Source organism: Maylandia zebra, linkage group LG7 (genome assembly GCF_041146795.1).
Source record: "Maylandia zebra isolate NMK-2024a linkage group LG7, Mzebra_GT3a, whole genome shotgun sequence".
Classification (NCBI taxonomy): Eukaryota; Metazoa; Chordata; class Actinopteri; order Cichliformes; family Cichlidae; genus Maylandia; species Maylandia zebra.
In genome coordinates this window covers 11669293-11692880 of record NC_135173.1, presented here as the reverse complement: position 1 = coordinate 11692880, position 23588 = coordinate 11669293, and the positions used below count along the sequence as shown (strand labels likewise).

The following is a 23588-nucleotide window of genomic DNA, read 5'->3' as shown; positions in this document are numbered from 1 at the left end:
AGACGGGCTTGGACATGCACTGGCTTCAGCAGCGGAACACGTCTGGCACTGCGGGATTTGATTCCCTGCCGTTGTAGTGTGTTACTGATGGTGACCTTTGTTACTTTGGTCCCAGCTCTCTGCAGGTCATTCACCAGGTCCCCCCGTGTGGTTCTGGGATCTTTGCTCACCGTTCTCATGATCATTTTGACCCCACGGGATGAGATCTTGCGTGGAGCCCCAGATCGAGGGAGATTATCAGTGGTCTTGTATGTCTTCCATTTTCTGATGATTGCTCCCACAGTTGATTTTTTCACACCAAACTGCTTGCCTATTGTAGATTCACTCTTCCCAGTCTGGTGCAGGTCTACAATACTTTTCCTGGTGTCCTTCGAAAGCTCTTTGGTCTTGGCCATGGCGGAGTTTGGAGTCTGACTGTTTGAGGCTGTGGACAGGTGTCTTTTATACAGATGATGAGTTCAAACAGGTGCCATTCATACAGGTAACGAGTGGGGGACAGAAAAGCTTCTTACAGAAGACGTTACAGGTCTGTGAGAGCCAGAGATTTTCCTTGTTTGAGGTGACCAAATACTTATTTTCCACCCTAATTTACGAATAAATTCTTTACAAATCCTACCATGTGAATTCATGGATTTTTTTTTTCACATTCTGTCTCTCACAGTTGAAGTGTACCTCTGGTGCAAATTACTGACCTCTGTCATCATTTTAAGTGGGGGAACTTGCACAATCGGTGGCTGACTAAATACTTTTTTGCCCCACTGTATATACATTCATATGCCATTAAATGTAGATTATTAACAGATTATTAAAAAATTAATATAGAGAACATTTTATAAAGTTACCCCAATTTTGCCTTCAATTAAGTTGTCCTTATTAATTACAAGTCTTTTTGCATTTTTTTTTATACATCTGTGCTTCTTCATGCAAATATGTCATTCTGTAATTAGATCCAGATTTCACCTATTAGTTGATCAACACCAGCTAGATGGTAAATGCCTAGGTTCTTCAGAAATGCTGCTGATACTTTAAATACTTTAAAAATACTGTTTTTTTAATAATAGTTGGTCAATAATTCTGTTTACATCTTCACGTGAATACATAAAATGAGTATGTATGTGATATCTCTGGGTTACTGGGTTACAGGATTTGATGTATTTGTCGAGAAATACAAAGGCAAAGCAACAAAATAACAAACTCAGGTTTTTATTCTAAGTTTGATCTCTCAGAGAATCATAATATTCAACCACTAGAACAATTTTTCTCTCTTTAGGAATGCAAATAAATAACTGTAATTTGTCACTCTAATCAAACTTGCTTTATTTTTATTCAGCTTTTCAATGATAATAACAATAATTATATTTTAGCATTAAAATATAATTTTTTTAAAAGAACTTGGGGGTACTGGTTGTTTTAACCATACAGAAACATACAAAATGATTTCGATAGTAGATTTGTAAAGCAGTGTTAATACAGTAGATGAAAATCTTAAGATATACATGGAAAATGAATGAATACAATGATAAATAAATACAGAAGAAAATGAAAAACTAGTGGTTTATATTACATTTAATACATTAGATAATTCACTAATGTTTGACCTTAGATGTTTCAGTAATGCATAATTTTAAAACTAAACCTGTTCTACCATTTACATACATACTAGATAATATTTTCTGAAGTCAAAAGGACTGTGAGTTTTATTTTTGAGTTTGCCAGCAGGAACTGGGTGAGTAGTCACCTGTTTTTACTTTTATCTTTCACTCACTCGTGGCCCTTGATTTTACTTTGGCAAAAATTGTAGCCTTGACCTTTGTGTGTTTCTGTGAATACTGATGTGTTATATTTTGTCCATCCAGGAACTCCCAAAGCTGCTGCAGGACCTGGCCACTACAGACGCTGACCTGCCGTGGAACAAGTCCAAAAATCGTTTCCCAAACATCAAACCTTGTATGTTGCCAGGCTGAAATTAGTTTTTCAAGGCCGTTGCGCCTACAACGTACCAGAATTGTTCCTATCTCTCATTGCTGTTTGCTTCACTGTGGTCGCATTTCATATATTTAAATTCAGCTGTATTATTATCCCTGTACTGTTTTTAGATAATAACAACCGAGTGAAACTGCTGTCTGAACCTGGCACTGCAGGCTCAGACTACATCAATGCCAGCTTTGTCTCAGTGAGTACCAGTTAGTCACGATTCTGTCAGATAGACATCCACATACATAAGGGTAGATGTAAGCCTCCCCGTCTCCTTTTTTCTGTGTCTGTAGGGTTATTTGTGTCCCAATGAGTTCATAGCCACCCAGGGCCCTCTGCCGGGCACTGTGGCTGATTTTTGGAGGATGATCTGGGAAACGGGAACCCGCACTATCGCCATGCTCACTCAGTGTTATGAGAAAGGCAGAGTGCGTATGAGAGATTTGTCACTGTTAGAAAAAAAAACATCACCGCTATTAGCATTCAGAGTACAAGCCAGTATTTGGGCTTCATTCCCTGGATGCTTATGTCTGCTCTAAAGAGCTGATGTATGTGTGTGTGGGTGTGTGTGACATTTCAGATTCGATGTCACAAGTACTGGCCTGAAGACAACAAGCCGATGTCAGTGTTTAGTGACATTCTCATCTCAAAGGTGTCAGAGGAAGTCTTTCCTGACTGGACTATCAGAACTCTGAAAGTAGAAAAGGTATGGCGCTAATAACCTCCGTCAAGTGAGCATTCACCGGCTACCACGCACACATGAACACTTACAGTGCACACATGACTTGAAATATATGTGTGCATGCAATAGTAATATTAGTTCATGTCAATGATACAGTATTGTTTGGTCTATTTGTGCACCTGGAAAGTGGAGATACTTAAAAAAATTGCATGTTTTTACAAGTCACCTGCAATGCTCAGGTTCTGCTCTACTATATCAGTGTTATTTTAATTCTTTGATAAGTGGTTGCTAGGCAACATGGTGCCATTTTATTATTATTATTTTATGAGGATAAATTGGCTTTTTTTGTTTAGTTTAGTTCTTTTATTTTTTACAATTAAAAAAGAAAAAGCAACTTCTCTTTTCTTCAAAAATAACTAATAAGATTTAAAAGAATAAAAAAAAAAAAAAAACATCTGCTAATATGCCCCCACTTCTCCAGCTCCTCTAATGAATGAACCTTTGAAAAGGTTTGCTTTAAAAAACCTTTTCAAAGAATATAGTTTGGTTTATTAAAACAGGCTGAACAATTTACACTTCTGGCAAACTAAAGTACAGGTTTACTGGATTATTGATGAGCGAATAACATGGAAAAACTTGATGAAGAACAAAAAGGCATTAAACTGATTAAGTATGGATGAAACAGCATCATCCACTGACTGCAAAGACAATATGTTTGCTTTATTAAGGGGTGCAGGTGGAAAAAGTGATTCAGTGATGTGCATAAGGTAGCCATCAGAAGACACTGTTGAATGTAAAGTAATGTTGGGACTCTAGGCTGTCCGGCTACCCTTTTCAAGCTAAACTGGTATTTATGTCGAGCTCTTCCAGTTTTATTGGAATTTGGGAGCAGTAAATAATTTTTCCTACAGCCAATAAGGAGAGCTCAGACTAAGTTCAGACTTGTCTTTTGAGACTCTTGGTGTCAAAAGCACTGGTTTCTTAGTAGAACCCGTAATATGAATTTTAAAAGTAATGGTGGCACTGCCCAATTTTGGGGTGATAAATTATCACAATTATCAGAATTTTATGTTATATAAGAAAATATAAAAATAAAAAAAATCTTGTAAACTCTATGTAATAAAGCTGAATGATAGGGGAGGCTTTACATCTTTGTAGAACTACATGTGTTTCATAGGAAACAGAGGGTAGGCCTACTAACCATCTTGTTTTGGTAGTAAGACGTGCAGGCATATTGAGGATGGTCACACAACCTTTTAGTTTGGAATTACATTTCTGATTACATTAAGAAAGTTTTGTTTTGACGTTTCTCCATCAGTAGTTTGATGGCTTGAGAGAGCCTACATCCTTTTAATTAAATTTGTTTATTGTTAGAAAAATAATAAATGTTATCTCTGTTATCACTGAAAAACATCTGCCATAAAAACAGAGTTTCTAATTGACTTCCTGTTATGTGTGTTCCTGTCCTGCAGCATGGGCACTACATTTTGGTCCGCCACTTCAATTATACATCGTGGCCTGAGCACGGCGTTCCAGAGTCTTGCAGTACGCTCATTAAGTTTGTCAAAGCTGTCCGAATGCACAGGCAGGACAATAGCACTATTGTTGTCCACTGCAGGTACGCTATCAGCTTCGTGTAAGGGAGACTAACATTGCATGAACTATAGCAAAATATTTAATTTTTGGTCATTAAAATTGAGTCTCATATCAACAGATTATCAATAAATGCTTCACTGTCAGTAATTTCATATCCTCTTTTGTATTACACCTACAAATAAGACCTAAATCCTTTTGTGTGGTATAACAGTGCAGCTGAAAGTATAATGGCATTTGCTCTCTTGTATTTTCTTTAGCGCTGGCGTAGGAAGAACAGGTGTGTTTATTGCTTTGGATCATCTTATTCAGCATGTCAGAGATCATGACTTTGTCGATATTTATGGGCTGGTGGCTGAACTGCGCAGCGAGCGGATGTGTATGGTACAGAATCTGGTAAGTTTACCATAAGTGCAGCAGTATGTTATCCTTTTGCATGTGAGCTTCATGGTAAATAGAATAAATATGATTTTTTTTAATTTATTTATCCTAAGTTCTTCCAATAAACTTAAGAATCATCAAAGACTGACAAATGGAAATGCAGCTGCCCTACTTTTTACTTTGTACCCTGCTGTGATCTCATCCCCATCAGAAGATATTCGGAAAATTTTAGTATTGACAAAGGGAATGATCTGGCGGTGGATTAAAAGCAAGCGCTGAGCAGGATTCCCTCTTTTGAAACAGCTTGAACCTTTCCTATATTTACCCTAGTGTTTACTTTTGGACTGCTGATTTGTCTGTCAGTGCCTGTATAGACTCTCTGCCTGCTGTGGTTACTGTGCTTTTTCTGTGTAATTGTTTTCTTGTTGCTAGACTTTCTCCACGTCTTTGTGAACATTGAGCCTGTAGTGTCTGCAGCTACGAGAGCTGTGCTTGCTGAAGGCATGATTCTTTGAGAGTTCAGTTTTCAGTGTGCCAGGCTAGCTATTAGTGCAATGCCTGAGGACATCATTCATATTGATTATTTTACAAACTCATAAATGTCCTTGCTGAGACTCTGAAGCAGAGTGCCTTTTTCAGACGGCTTTAAAAAGACACTTTAAAAGTTTTCTACAGTCATTGATTTGAGCTACTTATGTGTTTATGGCATCAAAGGGTTGATGTTGTTGTAAAAGTCCATCAGATTTTGCAAACGTAGTTCCAGTTTCCTACTGAAATAAAAAGACCATGAATGACAATTATTATTAATTACACAAGCCACAAGTACTCAAACCACACATAGGACTAAACAATACACTTGAAATGTCAAAGACTGGGCCTGTACTGGCTAATAGGCTCTATCATTCTGGTGCCTTTAGTTCAGTATTCATGAATTACACAATTGCTGTCAGTTCAAACTATAGAGATAAGGATAGAATTATTTGGAAATATAGTTGGGAAGTATTTCAAGTCCTGTTAAACAGAATAAGGAGTTTTTAACACATTTCCAAACATCCTAGTTTGACTATTGCTAATAGACAGCTGTGTTTTGTGCTGGATAACAGCTTACAGTCATTTACAATCATGTTCCCTGAGCAATCCCAGCCAGCTTTGCTTTGACTAATCTCTCAAATTTCAGTTCACCCCAAAGATTTTCGATGGATTCAATTTCAGGCCAGTTCACTTTGATCTTCTGGACGTAGTTTTTCACCATGTTTTTGGTTGTCATCTTGGAAGACAGAGCGACAACCCAGAACCAGTTTTTCTGCACTGCTGAGTGCTTGAAGTTTTCTTTCAAAATCCTTTATTTGGAAGTAATGAAACTAAATAAAACGTCCAAAGCAAAAACCACCAAGAGGTGTTGTCGTCACAGCCATTAAGATACCAAAGTATTTTTGCACATCTCAGATCATCCATCTATTCATTCATTATTTTAACCACTTAATCGCCACGTAAAGCAGCAAGAAATTTTGAGGAGGGTTGGCCGGACAGGTCACCAGTTCATTATATGGCTTCTCACAGAGATGCAAAGCCTTTCACGCGCAGCCAATTTACATGTCTCTGGCTTTAAATCACCTCTGTTAAGTTTTAGTTCTGAAAAATAAATCAAGTGGTACAATCTTCGTACCACAGCAATTCAAACTTAATCTGCTTTTCCCACTCTTTTGTTAGGACTATATCATTGTTCATATCAACATCTGTTCTTTGTGTGATTAATGCAAAAGAACATATGGTCTGAATAAGCAGAAATATGTCTATGCATATGTGTGCTGTCAGGCCCAGTACATCTTCCTGCACCAAAGTACGCTGGAACTTCTAAACAACAAAGGCAACAGCCAGTCGATATGGTTTGTTAGCTACTCTGCTCTGGAGAAGATGGACTCCCTGGATGCCATGGAAGGTAAATATATGAGGTCATACTTAAAAAAACAAACAAACATGCAGCTCAGTGCTCACCTCACAAGGTTGTATTGCTCTTCAGGTGATGTTGAACTGGAATGGGAGGAGACCACTATGTAAAAAAAACTGACTAAGGAACATCTGTGAGATTTCTTTGGGGGGTTTTGTGCGTCACTGTCACATGACCTGTGGGCAGATCCTGGAGATGGAGAGGTCCATCCCCACAAACCAAAGTAAGAGCAACAGGAGATGAATATCTACACTCAACGATCTGTCTGAAGAACTCCACTCAGTCCACTTCAAAATCTGAATTTTGAACACTTGTTTCCAAAGACACTGCGAGGGAAAAAAGTGAAGAGCAGGGACAAAGAAGTTCAGAAAGGACAGGAATAAATGAGACATTGTGAGCTGATCGTGAGAGCTCTATCACAAGTGTAAGCCTACAGGTATTTGCACAAATCGATTTCACTGTCTTATTATTATTATGTATTATGTTCATATCATCTGTGTTTTTTTAAGGTAATTGTTTTCAGCCAAAGTAGTGTTGGGGCTTTTCAGTCTCTTTATAACTGTGTTGAGATGTTCGTTATCCTTTCTCAAGAGTGATTTGCAAAATAAAAGAAACAATCAAGACTTTCTCCACTTGACTGTTTCATCAAATGTCTGCACTTTGACGTTGCAGTAGGGAGTTACAAATTAGTGAGTCTTGCTGTTTCAACAAGGGAAGTCTGCAGTAGCTTAATAGCTAACATAACCGTTAAATCCAAGGCTGTGGTTATATATTCACTAAGCACTTTGTTGGATGCATCATTTCAGCTGCATATTAGCACACACATCAGAAACATTTAAGCATTCGGCTTGAGACGACCTGCGGAGGTTCAAACTGAACATCAGAACGGGGAAGAGGGATGGTTTAAATGACTTTGAATGTGGCATAATTGTTGGTGCCAGACGGGCCTGTCTGATAAAAACTGCTGATCTGCTTGAATTTTTCTGCACAGCCCATCTCTGTGGGTTTGCAGAGGATGGTCTGAAAAAGAAGAAATATCCACTGAGCAGCACTTCTTTGGGAGAAAAGGCCTTGCTGTTACTAGGCGTTCAGGAGAATAACTCAAATAGCCACTCTTAACAATCAAAGTGTGCAGTGGAGCATCTATGAATGCACCACATGTCAAATCTTGATGTCAAGCCTTGAGGCTACAGCAGCAGAAACTGAGGGCACATGCTCACAAAGACTGGGCAATAGAAAACTGGAAAATACTTTGTTTAATGAGTGTCCGCTTCTCCTGCTGTAGAGTTCAAATTTAGCAAAAACAACTTGAAAACATTGGTCCATCCTGTATTGTATTTACATCTCAAGTTCGTGTCTCGTAATGGTATGAGGGATATTTTCTTGGGACACTTTCAGCCTCTTAGTATCAGCTGAGCACCATGTGTATGTGTGTGTCACAAAGCTCATATCATCTCAAACTGCTTTCTTGGCAATGACAATGAGTTCACTCTACTCAGATGGCCTCCACAGTCATCAGATTTCAATCGTGTAGAGCTCATTTGGGGTTTGGTGATTCTTATCATGGATCTTCAACTGACAAATCTGCAGCGACTATGCAATGATATCATGTCAATATGAACCATGATGTCTGAGGAATGCAAAAGGACGCTTTTAAGAGATTACTATTGGCCAAATGATAGCATTATTTCTGTAAATGGTCCCCATCTGTAGATATGCGTCTTTTATTACTACAGCACAATTTAGAGCAGTTTTTATGGACAGGTTTGTGCATATGGATCAGGTACCTGCACAAGTCATTGGACCCATCTTTGAGAACCACTACAGCAGACGCATATGACATTCAGACACCTCAGATTCAGTGTTACTTTGGGGGCAGGGGGTTTGGTGGAAGGACCTCTAATGAATGAGTTCAGACCAGGTGTGCTGGAATGACAGCGAAACACCGGTCAGACTGATTTCCCATAAGCTCCTTCATTCCACCATCCTCCCTGCACACCTGCTGCAAATTAATTCATTAGAAAGGCAGAGAGTGCTTCATACACAGACACCGTGGAGACGCAAGACTGAGAGTAAAAACTACTTTATTCTTTCATTCTCTTCAAACAGAAAAATTAGAAATTCTTTTAGTAAACATGTTGATCTTTAAGAAATCTCCTTTATAGAAATATTGTGACGGTGCAGAGATTAATGACAGTGCTCCACAGTGAGGATGCAGATTGGTGCATCTCCATGACAACCACGGAGAAGGCAAGGGGTAAGGGTAGAAAAGAGAAGGGGGGAGAGGGAGTAGAGCAAGAGAGAGAAAGGAGAAAATGACATCAACAAAGCAAACATGCCCTGACAATAATAACGAAAACGTAGACTCAAACTCCTCCTGTGTACTGTAAATGAAAAAAACAAAGCGAACAAAAAAAGCAAACAAAAAAATGTGTCATGCGGTATAGTACAAGTCAGAGTTTACAGTAAACAAAGTGGGGTTACTGACTTGAGAAATCAAGCAGTTTCAAAGGTAAGTCTAAGCTTAAATTTGTTGTTGCTTTGGCAGCCATGTGCATGTTTGCGTGTTTGTGTGATCACATGTGCAGCTGTTTGTTATGCTAGTGCGTGCATGTGTGTGTGTGTGTGTGTGTGTGTGTGGCGTGACTTGTGGTGTACTGTACGTATTCACCAATACAGCATAGCCCTTTGCATACCTTTACAGATGACACGCAGCCATCTCTTAATAATCCTGTAGTAACATGACATGGTAATTTAATGGCAAGTGTAGATCTGTAATAATGTCACGTATTCTATAAAAGCTGCCTGTTTTCTGTCTCTTATCACATATAGGACTCCCCCCGATATTAAATGTGAATAATAGTAACTATAATAACTATAATATTCTTTTTTTCTTTTAAACTAGATTTTCTCTGTACAAATACATACGTAGATACACACACTGGGCAAAGCAATCACTTTTTTCAGAATAAATCTATATTATCTATTTACAATATATCCAGTATATTCTGTGGTGCAAAAAGGTACAAGACGTGTTTGGTATGTCTCAGTCGGATGATTCGTGATGTGCTGTACAAACTGGCTCGAAACCATCAAGACAGACGACACGTGAGGAAATCAGTTATTATTCCACGGACATCTTCAGTTTTCCCCCTGATTTAACATTCAGTACACATGTGCATGTCTGCTTATATAATATTTTCATTGCGTAAGGAGAATATAAATAGGTGAGAGGGGAGACGTGGTCTAGTGAGGTGATTTGGGTCAACCCTGTGTAGAGCATTTTACTTCATTTTAATATAGTTTTGGAGGTATAGCTGTAGGAAATCAAGCCTTCTCTTAAGTATGATGGTAGCAGATGGCACTTTGTCTTGTGGTGCTCAAAGCACCAAAAAATACACATCAGAAAATTAGTAGCAATGTGATTTCTAGAAATCAAAATTCAATTTATCAAAAAATAAATAAATAAAGTAAATAAAAAATTCACTTCGGATCGATTCAAATCTTGTTGTGAGCAGTTTTAATGTGTCCACCCTTTAATGGACTGGCTGCCTGTGCGGTGTGCCCTGCCTCTCACCCTTGATCCTGAATATAATAATGGATGGATGCCTACAACTCAAACTCCAGGAAAGTTCGGACAATGTGGAAAATGTCAATAAAAACACAATGCAGTGATTTGAAAATCTCATAAGCACATTAAAAAAACGTGTAAACAAATGTTTAATCTGAGATATTTTATTATTCTAGGAACAATATTACGCTTATTTATAATTTGATGGCAGCAACCCATCTCAAAAAAGTTAGGATGGGATCAACAAAAGGGGAGGAACAGCGTGTAAATATAATACTAAATAAAGGTTAATTGGTCAGTAACATGGCTGGCATCTTAGTGAGGCGGAGTTTCTAAGAAGCAACGATGGCAGAGGTTCACCGACCTGCAAAAAACAACATCTACAAATTGTGGAACACTTTCAGAATATTGTTCCTTAATGTAAAATTGTAAAGATTGTCAATATCTCATCATTAACAGCACAATGGGCCTTCACGCAGCACTGCTTTGAAAACAGGCATGATTCTGTCATACAGTAAATATCACTGCATGGGCTCACAAATACTTCCAGAAATCACTCTCTGTGAACACAAATTGCCATCCACAAATGCAGGTTAAACAACCATAATGTAAAGATGATCTAGAAAATGTGTAGTCTTCTCTGGATCATTTAAAATGGACTAAGGCACAGTGACGCTGCATCCTCTGGTTTAAAGAGGATAGGACACCACCACGTCTATCAACAAGACAGTGCAACAGCAGGTGCACTAAACTGCAGAAATATTACAACAACACGGCTTTGCTGACACGGAGGTAAACACGGCCATGTCACAACATTTTTTTTAGATGGATTGCTGCCATTGAATTCCTTATCTTTACATTATCGGGGGGGGGGGTTCCCTCAATTTGAACATTTAGTATGTTTTCTATGTTATATTGTAGATAATCATATGGGATTGTGTGATCTGCAAACTGTTGCATTATGTTTTTATTAATTTTTTGGGGGGGGATTGAGTTGTACATCCAACCAAAAAAGTGTTCAGGTACAAAACATTACAGCTCAGCACCGGGACCTCTTATTTACATCCTATCATGGTTATGCCTCTTGTCATAGATGCTTCCTTCTGCCAGTTTTTCTACTTTTAGCAGTGCAAGGCAAGTGCTATCTACAGTAACTCCATTACATTCAAAAGAAGGCAGGCATGTCCACAACTGAGCAACTCAAACCAGAAGAAAAAAAAATCTAGATGTAAAAACAGCACTACAAAGCATAAGAAAAACATGTATATTTGATTTTTGGATAACGTTTTCTTTTTAGGTTTCCCTAAATCCAAAGGTAACATCCCTATGCACAAGGCAACCTGTTTGGAGTAAATAGACAGGAGGAGAAAGGCTTCTTTTAGCCTTGGTTAGGATAAATTACCAGCCTGGCTCCCTGTTGCCCATGGGTAAGCAGGCTGAACAAACAGTACAGAAGCACTCTCCCCTCAGTACAACTCAGAGGTGCAGATAAAGTGTTACATGTTGCAATGCAGCAGACTCTTTCCTGAGCTGTGTGAGAGCACAACTTCAGAATCACAGCATACAGATACTGTGAGGATATCTGCTATCTGTTCAATTTTAGAAAATCATGCAACAGTGAAGCACCGAATCATGATTGTCATCAGGATATTAATTTAGGATAGTTTAGTTAGTAGCAGCATCCTTGCTTACTACACTAACTCGTAGGTGGTAGAGACGGTACGGCAATTTATCTTCTTTGCCTTTTTTCACACACACTGATTATGAGTTCCCTAGAAAATGGAGAAACAAATAAGCTGGTGCTCTTGTTTCTTCACATTATGCAGAGATGAAGGAAAATGATTATGGTATAAAGTAGTTAGATTAGCTGCAAAACGATCCCTCACTGAGTGTGGTAATACTGAAAACAGGGGGATGCCATGAACATCAATATCCTCAAAGAAAACAGAATCTTCCCCTTTTTTTTAAGATATGTCATGTCTTTTCAGGGTGCTTTTTTCTGACACTCCAAGCTCACGTACACTTGTTGGATAGGCGACATTTAAAAATGCTAAGTCACCATACACCCAACAGCGTGAAATCCAGACAGACAACAACAGCTGCTACCAGGTGACAGGCTGAAGAGAAAAGAAAGAAGAAAAGTCTTTCAGAAATACCATCAAAGCTACTCCATGTTTAAAAAGCACACAGCCAAGTTAAGACTATAAATAAATTGTGAGGAATGCATTTAAGTCACACAATATAATCTTTACTTTACTTTTTTTTGCACTTCTTTTGTCTTACTATTCAAAGTAAGCTAACTTGTGCTCCAGCATGTGTTTGTTGAGTGTGAGTGTGCGGATCTTGTCTGGCGCAGGGAGTTTGTTACGCAGCTGATGACCTAAACGATGCTGCGGGAGCCGCTGGAGTTGCGCCTGCGGGTAAGAGGCATGGTGTGGTGAAGGGGCATGGGTGAGTCGGGTGGACAGAATTGGTGGGGATGGTTGTAAGGTGGAGGAGGTGGTGGCAAAGGGGGTTGAGGCCCATCTCCCTCTCTGACACGCGCAGGTGTTGACAGGGCCGACTGGATGAGCTGATGGGTGGCCGGGCCTTGGCTGAGGAATGCCTCCATCCGTCCTCGCCCACTCTGGTCCATGACAATCACCTTGACAATCTGCTGGCACTGGATGAGTGTTTCTGGGCGGAGATCTCCGGCCTGGACTGGGCTGAGCAGGGCAGGTGGCGCAGCCAGAGCCAGTGGCGTTGACTCAATGCTGGGCTGGCTCAGCTGATAGGTCTGCAGCCTGTTGTGAATTGACACCTAGTTTAGGAACAGTCAGAGAACGCATGAGGAGTTACCAGCCTGAACGCAGCCTCTACGCAGCCCTCTGGTGTGTTACGCACATGGGCATGCAGGCATGCAGGTAGGTAGTATGTAGAGCGAGCGCATGCAAAACACACACTCTCATTTTCTCTTGATCATCTCTTCGATGATTTAAACTTGAGTTCACATATTTACACGCACCAGCCTAGGAAGAGAAGAGGGTTGCTGGGTAAGACGAGATTTTCTTAAGGAATTATGGTGGGAACCCTTTGGATTTTATGAGTGTCGGAGTGCGACACAGGGAGTGGTCATTGAGTGGCAGACTGATAGGCTGAAAGATAAGGGAGTGCCAGACGAGGAAAGAGGTGACACCGAGGGCGTGGTGTCTCCCTAACACAGTGACTTACAAATCTAAGGGACTGATTGAAAGGGAGGAGAAGGGGGCTGGGAGTACGGGCAAAGGAATAAAACAGAGAAAACATCTTCTTTCACTTCGCCTACTTACAGGAAGGGCTGGTTGTACAGACATGCACACACGTACCCACACACACAACAGACCTTTAACAGTATCAAGCTTATCTGGCTTTGTAGATGTATTCTTGGAGCCAGCCAGGCTTATGGTGGCTTGCAGTGGCTTATACAGTAAGGCTGGCAAGCAGCAATTGATGAGAGAAGGAATGCTATATAGCGAGTAGAGTGGCTGCTCATCTACTCATGAGGCACAGTGAGAGACAGTTTGTAGCACCACTACACCAGAGTCCTCTCAGCATCCTTTGTATCTATGGCTGCATAGTCAGGATGTGCCTCAGGTGGAGCTCTTTTAAAGCAAAGCATAAAGCACACTTTCTTGTCAGGATGAGGCACAGCCCTTGTCCAACCACACACACGCACACACACATATAAAAACCACACCCACAGAGCTGCAGACGCAGATACTTACCTGAGGGAGACAAGAGTAGCTTTGGCACTCACCTCTACTGTGTTGTTGTTGCCGGTTTTATCGTACGCATCCTGGCCTGTGGGGGAAAAACAGGCAGATTTCAGCTTCACATACAGAATTTCGAAAATGTCAGAAACAGACTCTCATACAGGCAACTGTCATTCAGTTAAAAAATGGTTCTTGAATATTTTTTTTAAAATACATTTTGCACAGAATCAACTGAACATGTCATGTTTTCATATTTTAATACTACAGTTTTCTCATAACTGGTAATATCCAAATACACCGTATCAGCACAAACGTCTGAGGCATTTGTGCTCAATCACAGCAGTGGACATGTTATGATGTGGGCTTGTTTTGCAGCCACAGGATCTGGGACCTTGCCGTCACTGAGTAAAGCATGAACTTCTCTGTATACCAAAGTTTCTAGAGTTGCTATGAGGCCATCTCTCCAACAGCCAAAACTGGGACATGCAAAAGAAAGCACGTCAGCAAATCTACAACACATTGGCTAACCCAGTCAAATTCCAGACTGCAGATAACACATAACTTTAACATATTTCTGTAAAATATAGTTCTTCAAGATAATGAATCATGGGGTGTACTAAGTTTTTCATATGACTGCAGATCATCTGAAAATTTTTTCCACAACTGTAATTGGCACTCTAGCCTCATCATTAACATATGACATTGGTATCCATCCTCTCTCTGAAAAAGGACCGTGTATTATAATTATTTATTGAATTAGAGACTGTATCAGATCTGAAAGTCTCTAACACCTGTGTACAATGTAAAAATGACAACTGGACAATCTTTTTGAAGCTATTTCTCTGTCTTTCTTTAATATTTCAAAAGTGACAGTGATGGCTTTCTCACCAGCTTTTTCATGTACCTTTTCTCCAAGAACTTGTTCTATTTCCTATATTCCCCTGAGCAATGTTTGCATTATTATGAGTAATATATTCTGTGTTATGCTGCACAAGCAAAACCAGCACCTGAGGGAGAGCCGTGTCCTGTATGTGCATCCATTTGCCCACCGTTAGTGTGTAAGCCATGTGGCTGGATGCCTTGTTGCCTCTCCAGTTCCCCTACAGCATGAGAAAGGGAAAGTTCAGTGAGCCGTACACAGGTTGATCAGTATTTGTTTACATAGATTTTGCAGATTTTGAGGATTTTCCTCCTTACACTGGATGTGAATCTGTTCCATCTCGTTGACCTCTGCGATTGACTCTCTGAGCTCTTCCGCAAACTTCCTGAGCTCTTCTCCACTTGGAGAGCAGAAACTCACCAGCTGCTTCTTCTCTGAAGTAAACGGGCTCATCATGGTGACACCATGGGCATAGACTGATGAGAAACCCCAACAAAGAGAAACAGAAGTGTTTTTACCATAACTGTGACTGGAAAAACGAATGGATAATCCAATAATCAATACCTAACACAGATAATCTCAGCCTTTCTTTCTTCCTTCCAGTAACCCATAAGCTCTCTCAGTTCACACACCTTTTCTATTATCTTTCCAGATGGATTTAGTGAATTATTTGTGTTTATAGATTCTCAGAGCTTCACCAAGTTCACAAACCTTACTCGATGATGCACCCGAGGACTCAAATGTTGATAGGAGATTGACAGCACACATAAGAGATTGACAGTAAGATGCTCTTGTAGAACATAGACAACATCTTGATGAATGTACAAGCAAAATGCTCTTTCTTTAAAAACTTAAAAAGACTAAATCTTAAAAAGAATAAAAATATATCCTTCAGGATATCTGCTGTAACACTGACAACAGCGTGTTAACACTGGTATACTGGTGAGTGCTTGGCAGTTCCTTAAAGTATGGATCCTGACACTGACATTGACAGACAACAGTGCTGTGGATGGCTCAGCATTTTTCAGCACAGGGTGAAACTGCACTGGCAATAAATTGCTGCAGTGTAAAATGGCAGCTTACATTCATTGCTGAAGAGGTGAAACTGCATTCCTAGGAGACCCATAGCTTTACAGAAGGTGTATGAAGCAGAGCTTTTCTTCTTGGGACATAGCTTCAGGATCTAGAGACATACAACACGGAAATATGGTTGGTTGCATTTGGGCACATACTACATGTTCTGAAATGGTTTCTAGTGCTTTTTAATGGTTTTTAAATGTTAAAATCTTACCAACAGTAGGTCATTGAAAAGGAAGACCTCTCTCTGGAGCTGAGACAGTTTCTGTTTGTGAGGTTTGTTGGCATCAGGCACCTCAAACAGACGACAGCAGCACACTAGACGTCTGTGGGGCACGGCGAGAATCTGGACAAGGTTAAAGAGATGAAGATGACAGCTAGCACAGAGCAGGGGATGGGCTGCAGCAAAATAATCCGTGATATAAGATAAAGAAGATTGTACAAAAAAAGGGCAGACAGCTCTCTCAAAAGACAAAAGGAAATGCAGGACTTGCACAAAAACGTGGCTATTACTCACAGTTTTTAGGCCCAGGATTGACTGCTCCACACGGCTCACATAGGTGACATGGTCTTCATTTGAGCGGAGCTCTCTCTGCTGGATCCTTTCATAAATACCTGCAACCATCTCTCTGGGGATGTCCGCTCCATCATCCACACCTAAAAGAAATGAAGGGTTCATGCAATGCATGAGTAGCCACCATACACATTTTAACAGATAGGTTTAACCCCTCCCCCCACAACCACCGCCAGCAAAACAGATTCAGACACAACATCAAATCTGACTAAATTATAACCTGTCTTTATTATAAACTGTCTTTACTTGTTGGTTGGCTTATGTGATGGCCAAAGATGAATATATAACCCTTTCATGCATTGTGGCCACTACAGTGGACAGCTATTCAAAGGCTGTTTTCTTGTATTTGTATCAATGTTTATGGTATGCTTGCACATAAACCACTACATTGGACACTGATGTGTCATTCCATACCCTGCCACCCACTGGTCACCCAGTGGGCTGACTAAGTGGATGTGTAAAAGAAAACTCTTTGAAAATTACATGTTTAAAAAATGAAGTTCAAAAATCTTTTTTCATGCCTAAAAATACTTAAGAAAAAACCCTCACTGAGGTTGTCATAACTCATGTATGAAAGGGTTAATTTGGTTGGCCGTTCTCTACCCCCTTTTTTTGCACACTTACATCATATGTAAAATATCTCACCACCGTTGCAACAGTTATTGACTGTTGCATGCACTGTGCATGCAGCTTTGCACATTTGTACATTCAAGGCCATAGTTTAAAACAATATATACACAGTCCTTGTTTATTCCTGCAAAACTGAACATTGTCCTTGGTCAATGTGACAAAATAAATTACATTAGAAAGGTGACATCACCTTTGATATCCAGATTGAAGAGGAGATATCCACAAATGGTACGAGAGGAGATAACACAGGAATAGTATCAAGAGCACAGAGAAAGTCAGAGAATGGGGGGAAAAAATCCATTTTTTGATTTTTGGGTTGATTTCAGACAGTGAAGTCAATACTTGAAATCAGATACCAGATAACAGTTCTTTAGGCTGGAAATTAAATAAGCATCTCAAAAGTTTTGATTACTCCCAGACTTGACTGTGACTCATTCTAATGTGCAAATTAATGGAAGTATTAGAGGGAAAAACACACAGAGGAAGTTAATGGGTGTCTTGAGATTGAGTGTAAACTTAACAATCTGAATTTCAAACTGTGTGACTGTATCACTTTTACCCAACATTTTAATGCCAAATTAGTTTGTGCCGTTATCGCAGCGTGTGTGTGCTGACATTGTATCCTGGCAGTTGTTCCACTATCACTGTGGAGCAGCACACTCAGCTGTAGAAGATAATATGAAGGAAAAATATGTAATGACTGAGAAATCGATTTTTCTGTTAACTAAAGGCACAAATAACAGTGAAATCCTTTTTCCTTAGGCCATTGTTGCCGTTAATATATGAATCTGCTGAACCTTTGGATGGAGACAACATTCAGAGCTATGGGAAGCTCAGCCGCGGCGATGAGTTGCTTCTGGAAAACCAAGCTCAAATCATTAAATCTCACGCTAAGTGAGCCTCAATTAAATGGGCCGCCGCCACGGCCTCTGGGGCAGCGCTCCGAGTCAAGGATATCAGGAATCTCTTCCCGCACTGATGATGGTTTCCTTGATGGTACCGAGCGTAGGCAGCCAACCACAGCCTCTTTGAGTAATTTACTTCAGTTCAAGAAGCTGTCACTCACGGGCCTGATAGTGAGGTTGAAGTGAGGTCGATAAGAGAGTGCCTGCTGTAAAATTTTGACTTCCCCTGCCATCTGCTCTCTTTTTCATCTTCACCGTCATTCTTTCCACCACACCAATCCACTGTGAGTGATCTACAGTAGAGGGGCACGTATGTATAAACAAGTTTACTATTTATAACCAGTGCTCGTGCCCTTCTGATAAAACCACTTGCTATAAATGTTGAAACATGTCTGCAGCTCATTATGCCAGCTCTGCCCACAGGGACAGTTAGCTCTCGCATGGCACGTAGAGTAAAACCTGTAGAAAAATACTCTCTGCCTCGCAGTTTGAGCACATTCTTACCTCTTAGGTTGCGTATGAAGTCATCAAGGCCCATTTTTCGCTGGGGTTTGATGTTGGGCGAGTACATATCAGTGTTGAGGAGGACGACAGCAAAGGCCAGAATAAATATGGTGTCTGGATTGTGAAACTGCTGCACCACGTCAGGATTACACATACAGTACCTCTGACTGTGGAGGACAAAAAGGAGTTATATTTTTATATTTTTTTCAGTGGAGGTCACACACTTCTCTGTTATGTATTTGAAAGCAGAGAACATTAAGCATTGCTGACGCAACAATACTGAAATCCTGTTTATTAGTCAGACAGAATCCTGAGGAGTATTATTTCTTTTGACGGGATAGATTGAGGTGAATTTTTTCTAACAGAATGGCATTGCTACGTGTTTGCAAGACACCACAATTTTGTTGTCATAACAAAAACATCACAAAAATGTAATGCCAGATTTTAATACTTGTGTTCACTGCAGTGTGTTAAAAATGTCCTAGCAGCACAGAAATACATGGAAAAACTAAATGAAAAAACAAGATGATAATGATGATGACGTGAAATCACACTCAGATGCCAAGTTATTACATACACATGGATAATATTCATGCAGCATGACGTCAAAGTCCTGTTATGGCTATTTTTAACTTGCATTCATGCAATGTAATACGATGCATGGCTTTTTGATTTGGTGAGCCTATCGTGCACTCGTCAAGTGTAAAATTAACAAACAACATAAGAAATATATGCTCTGTGTTTATATATTTGTGTATGTGGATTTCTTACAAATACGGTGCTGTGCAAAAGTCTTGAGCCACCCCTCATTTCTTCTTTTGGTGCAAAGAAAATGGGAAATATGTGTAGGTGAAATGGGCAAGCACGAATGCAAAAACAGCACATGATTCAAAAACAGGGTTTCTGACAAGCTTGAAGGTCAATATTTAGAATAATCGCCTTTATTCTTCAAAATTGCCGCACTCTCTTTGGCAAGCTTTCTTGTAATTTCTTTAAGTAGTCTTCAAGATTAGTGCTTCATGCTTCTTGAAGGATATTCGAAGCTCTTCTTTAGATTTTGTCTGCCTCTTGTTTTGTTCTCTGTCAAGATGATCCCACACTGCTTTAGTAATGTTGAGAACCACACTCTGGGCAGGCTGTTAATTCATGACTGGTAGTGTTACATGTTGTGTTTTTCTACCCAGGTATGTTTTTATTGCATTGAAATTGGAAACACTGCCAGGCTGAAAAGTACACGTTGTATGTCAGATGCTTTCCAGACAGTATTTTATGGTGGATGAAAATCTAATTGTACTTTTCTATGTTTATAATTTCATCAAGTTTTAGAAGATCCTAAACAAACCATGACAGAGCCTCCACCGTGTTTTACAGATGGCTGTAGACGCTCGCAGTTGTATCTCTCTCCTGACCTCTGTACAATTAACAATAATATGAACCAAATGTCAAATTTGGATTCATCACTCTACAAGGCCTGCAGCCACTGATTTTCAGTCCAGTTCTTGGGTAATTTGCCACACCTCAAACTTTTCTTCCTGTTTTCCTTCCTTAAGAATGGCTTCTTGACAGCCATCCTTCCACTGAGACCATTTCTAATGATGCTCAGTTTTTCCTATTTCCTGGAAAAAAAACTTTCAGATAGTGTTCAGTTGCTGTAGACTGATCAATTGGTTCTTTGATAGGTCACCTGTGATGTGAAGACAGAAAACCGATTCATCCCTTGAGTTTTGTGCTTGAGGTGCATTTTTATGGCTTAATGACTGAAAATGAAAGTGGTCATTTACAAGGACTGAACTGAAAATGAGTGAAAAAGCAGTACTCATATTCAAAGAAAAACTTTGAAAGACCTTCTAAAAACATGGGGAACTATTGACTAGCTCGAGACCACTTTAAAAAAATTTAAAAAGCGGTTGGGTTCCCTGGCAGCAAAATATGAAGAAGGAAAAGGTGGCTTGAGACTTTGGCACAGTTATTTACACACACACAAACACACACACACACACACACACGCACACACACACACACACGCATACAACTGATTGGTGAGTTCATGCTATATAAAAAAAAATCAGGACATCTTTAAGAGAGATGCTTGCATACTGATCTAGTTGTAAAGACAGTAGATTCCTGCTGTAATTTGAAGATAGATAATTCTCTTTCTAATCTCACTAATTAACTTTAGCTCAAATGTGAAAGCCGTCACTCCACCATATATGAAAGACAGGACAGCAGAGAAATTTGACAGTGCAATACAGCTAAGAAAATTCTCCCCATTTTGTTTAGGAACCAGAGATGCTGCATTTGGACTTGCTTTGACCCATTGGTGCCCATAGCCTTCACAAACTCTCACTTCCACCCCTCCTTCTTCCACAGCTCTTTCCTTCTCTTTCTTACTGTCACTTACACTTACACAGTGGGCCATTTCAGTGGCGGGAGGCTTTTATCTTTGCAGTCAGGCACGATGCAGACACGGAGAGGGGCTGCTCTGCTCTAGAGGACTATGCACTTGGAAGAGCGTATGCAATCAAGAGGTCACATCTGAGACCGGTGCAACCAGAAAGCCATTTCTCACATTCCAAACCAGAACTGAAGTCAGAGGAGTCAGTGAGTATTAATCACGCTGTACAGTTCAGAAGAAATGCCTTTGTTTGAGAGAGACTAGATCCTGCTCGTCTCAAACTTCTTTTGCAGATAGAACAGGCACCCGCACATAGATACAAAACCACAGACTCACAGATGAATCTGTATCAGCAGACTTGCCAACTTCTGCAAAAAATTAATCAAAGACTGAATTCAAGGCAAGCTCTGCTGTATCTGTGAGCGTATGCATGCAAATGGGCATGTGCATGGATGTGAAAGTGCATATGTGTGCATGTTTTCTCAGTGAGTGAGCAAACAGTTGACTAAATCGGTAGTGGTAAGCATGAGCGTGTATTTCTGTTTCATTCACACATTTTCAACCACACATCTCCGTCTTATGTAACCAGTTTATTTAAACACTAGCTCTGATCGCTTATCTTCATATCTGCATATAAAAGTTGCATGCCAGCTGGCACAAATACCACTTTGTATAAAAGAACTGCTTTCGACAAGAGTACAACACGCTTCAAACAGATGACATAACAAGTGTTACATAACAGATATGGTAGTGGATGTCTGGCAGTCCCGATAAAGCCCGCTCATTTCTGACCTAAACTCCCAGCTCCAGAAAGTGTGGTCTCAGATCACTGATGACTTTATAATCTGCACCCAGAGGCTCAGTATGTATGATTGAGTGTTTCTGTGATTAACTGATGACCGCAGTGGGTGTTCTGATTGGCCCTCAAATCAGAATCAGAGAGGGGAAGTGTCATGACTGCTCCCTTTCCTCTCTTCCCTCACCACCTCTTGTTTGGAATAAGAACACTTTTCTTAATGGATAGGCCGGGGATTCTGTACTTTTCACATTATCTAAAATCTAGAATCTAAAAAACGTCTCAATCCAAAATAAATAAATAAATAAGTGGTGCTTGCTGTCAGTGTAGCCAAACCCCCCATAAACAGTAGTGTCTTAATCAGTGTCATAGACATGCAGTGTTTCCCTAGATGTGCTAAAGACACTTTGATCAAGCCACATTTTTGCACTGGATCAAATGTTCCTTCACTTACAATCGTGGGCATTAATTCAACAGTGAGTCATCTTATGTTAACTGTACTATTTTTTCTACTTACAATATGATATTCTTCATTGATGTGATGTTAATTTGTATAAATAATTAAAGACAAACAGAAAAGAAGGTGTACGTTTAAATTACAAACTGAAAAACAGAAATCAAAAACGTGATTACTCATCTCATTTCCAGGTTAACTGAATAACACACCCACAAATTACCCTGTAAAAACCGGAACTGACTCAGCTCTGTCCTTGGTTGTGTCTCGTGCAACATGAGGTTAGAAATATTACCCCTCACAGCAGAGCATCCGGTTAGAGCTTTTCTTTGAAAAATGCTGCCTAGAACACTCTTTAAAGGATGCTCTAAATCTCAGGAGTCACTTCTGTATTAAATGAATATTAAAATCTTTTCAATGGGGTCAAGATCATGTGTATATGCTCTGAACCAGAACACTATTTATGGAAAACTCTTCTTCAAAAATGCCCAAACAGTACATACAAGACAGGAATGGTTTCGAAGAAGAAAACCACTGTCGACAACATGGCACAAAAACAGCAAAACTGAGAAAATAACATCAATGAATTCTAGCACATTCTTTGGTTAAAAGAAAAGCAAAATAAATGCATTTGTAGATGATACAGATAGATCCTGCATGCCTGATGTCAATAAGGCAAGAAATACCACAGTGGCTGAAGAGCACCAACAGTGAAACATGGATGTAGGCGTAGGCTGATATGGGAATGCATGAGTGCACAAGCTTGTAGGGGAGATGACATTTACAGATGGCTCTATGAATGCATCTTTATATACCCAAAGACTGAAAGAAAAGACGACTCGCAGTCTTGAAAGGACAGGTCAGAGAAAAAACGATCAGTTTTAAAGGAAGAAGTGAATGCATGGCTATATATATATATATATATATATATATATATATTTCCCTAACTTGAATGTAGGATAACTCATTTGGAATATTTTGCAAAGGATAGCAGCACAGCAAAATCCCTCCAGCAACGAGAGCTGAAAAAAATAACTTGTGAGAAATGGCAGAACAGTTCTCTACAGATTTGGGACAGAATGGTATCCTCCGTGTCCAGGAGGAATGAATCTGTCAGCACAAATGTTATACAACAGGCAGATAGAAAATATATTTTTTAAAAAAAGAAAGAAAGAAAAGAAATCGCTAATTGAAGTTGTACTTACTTGTTCTTGCACTGAAAGACATGCTGTATTTCTGGCATGCTTACATTAGCCATGCTAGCAGTATTGTATATCAGCAGTTTTCATGAAACTGCGCTGTTCCAAAAAATAGTAATGTCAAAGTGTCTTACTGTATATTTTACAGTTTTGTACTGTCTTTCTAGAATATCATTAAATTTACATAAGTACACTGTGATTTTACATGTCAAAGGTAAAATAACTGTAAATATAGTAAAACATAATTTACTTGTTTTTTTAAATATATTTTTTTGTACATACAGTGGGGCAAAA

The 23588-nt window shown here is 39.6% G+C and overlaps 2 protein-coding genes across 7 annotated transcripts in view; one reads left to right on the top strand and one right to left on the bottom strand.

Annotated features, from left to right (window-relative positions):
• ptprq (protein tyrosine phosphatase receptor type Q) overlaps positions 1 to 7195 on the top strand; it is a 45182-nt gene extending 37987 nt beyond the window's left edge. For all 5 annotated transcript variants that reach the window (XM_004553246.4, XM_004553248.4, XM_004553249.4 and 2 more), the window contains 8 exons: positions 1857 to 1947; positions 2097 to 2173; positions 2268 to 2402; positions 2555 to 2680; positions 4129 to 4274; positions 4510 to 4645; positions 6446 to 6569; positions 6651 to 7195. In XM_004553246.4, the coding sequence (XP_004553303.3) occupies positions 1857 to 1947; positions 2097 to 2173; positions 2268 to 2402; positions 2555 to 2680; positions 4129 to 4274; positions 4510 to 4645; positions 6446 to 6569; positions 6651 to 6688 (873 nt within the window). In that variant the 3' untranslated portion in view covers positions 6689 to 7195. The remainder of the gene's footprint in view (positions 1 to 1856; positions 1948 to 2096; positions 2174 to 2267; positions 2403 to 2554; positions 2681 to 4128; positions 4275 to 4509; positions 4646 to 6445; positions 6570 to 6650) is intronic.
• Positions 7196 to 8645: 1450 nt separating this feature from the next.
• Positions 8646 to 23588, bottom strand: part of iqsec3b (IQ motif and Sec7 domain ArfGEF 3b) — a 35710-nt gene continuing 20767 nt past the window's right edge. Inside the window, exons 8-15 of one of the 2 annotated variants that reach the window (XM_004553250.5) lie at positions 18451 to 18617; positions 16355 to 16494; positions 16052 to 16183; positions 15844 to 15943; positions 15078 to 15236; positions 14888 to 14980; positions 13925 to 13968; positions 8646 to 12949 (exon numbers count right to left, since the gene is read on the bottom strand). In XM_004553250.5, coding sequence (XP_004553307.2) covers positions 12530 to 12949; positions 13925 to 13968; positions 14888 to 14980; positions 15078 to 15236; positions 15844 to 15943; positions 16052 to 16183; positions 16355 to 16494; positions 18451 to 18617 — 1255 coding nt within the window. In that variant the 3' untranslated portion in view covers positions 8646 to 12529. The remainder of the gene's footprint in view (positions 12950 to 13924; positions 13969 to 14887; positions 14981 to 15077; positions 15237 to 15843; positions 15944 to 16051; positions 16184 to 16354; positions 16495 to 18450; positions 18618 to 23588) is intronic. The other variant, XM_004553251.4, reaches the window with a different exon arrangement.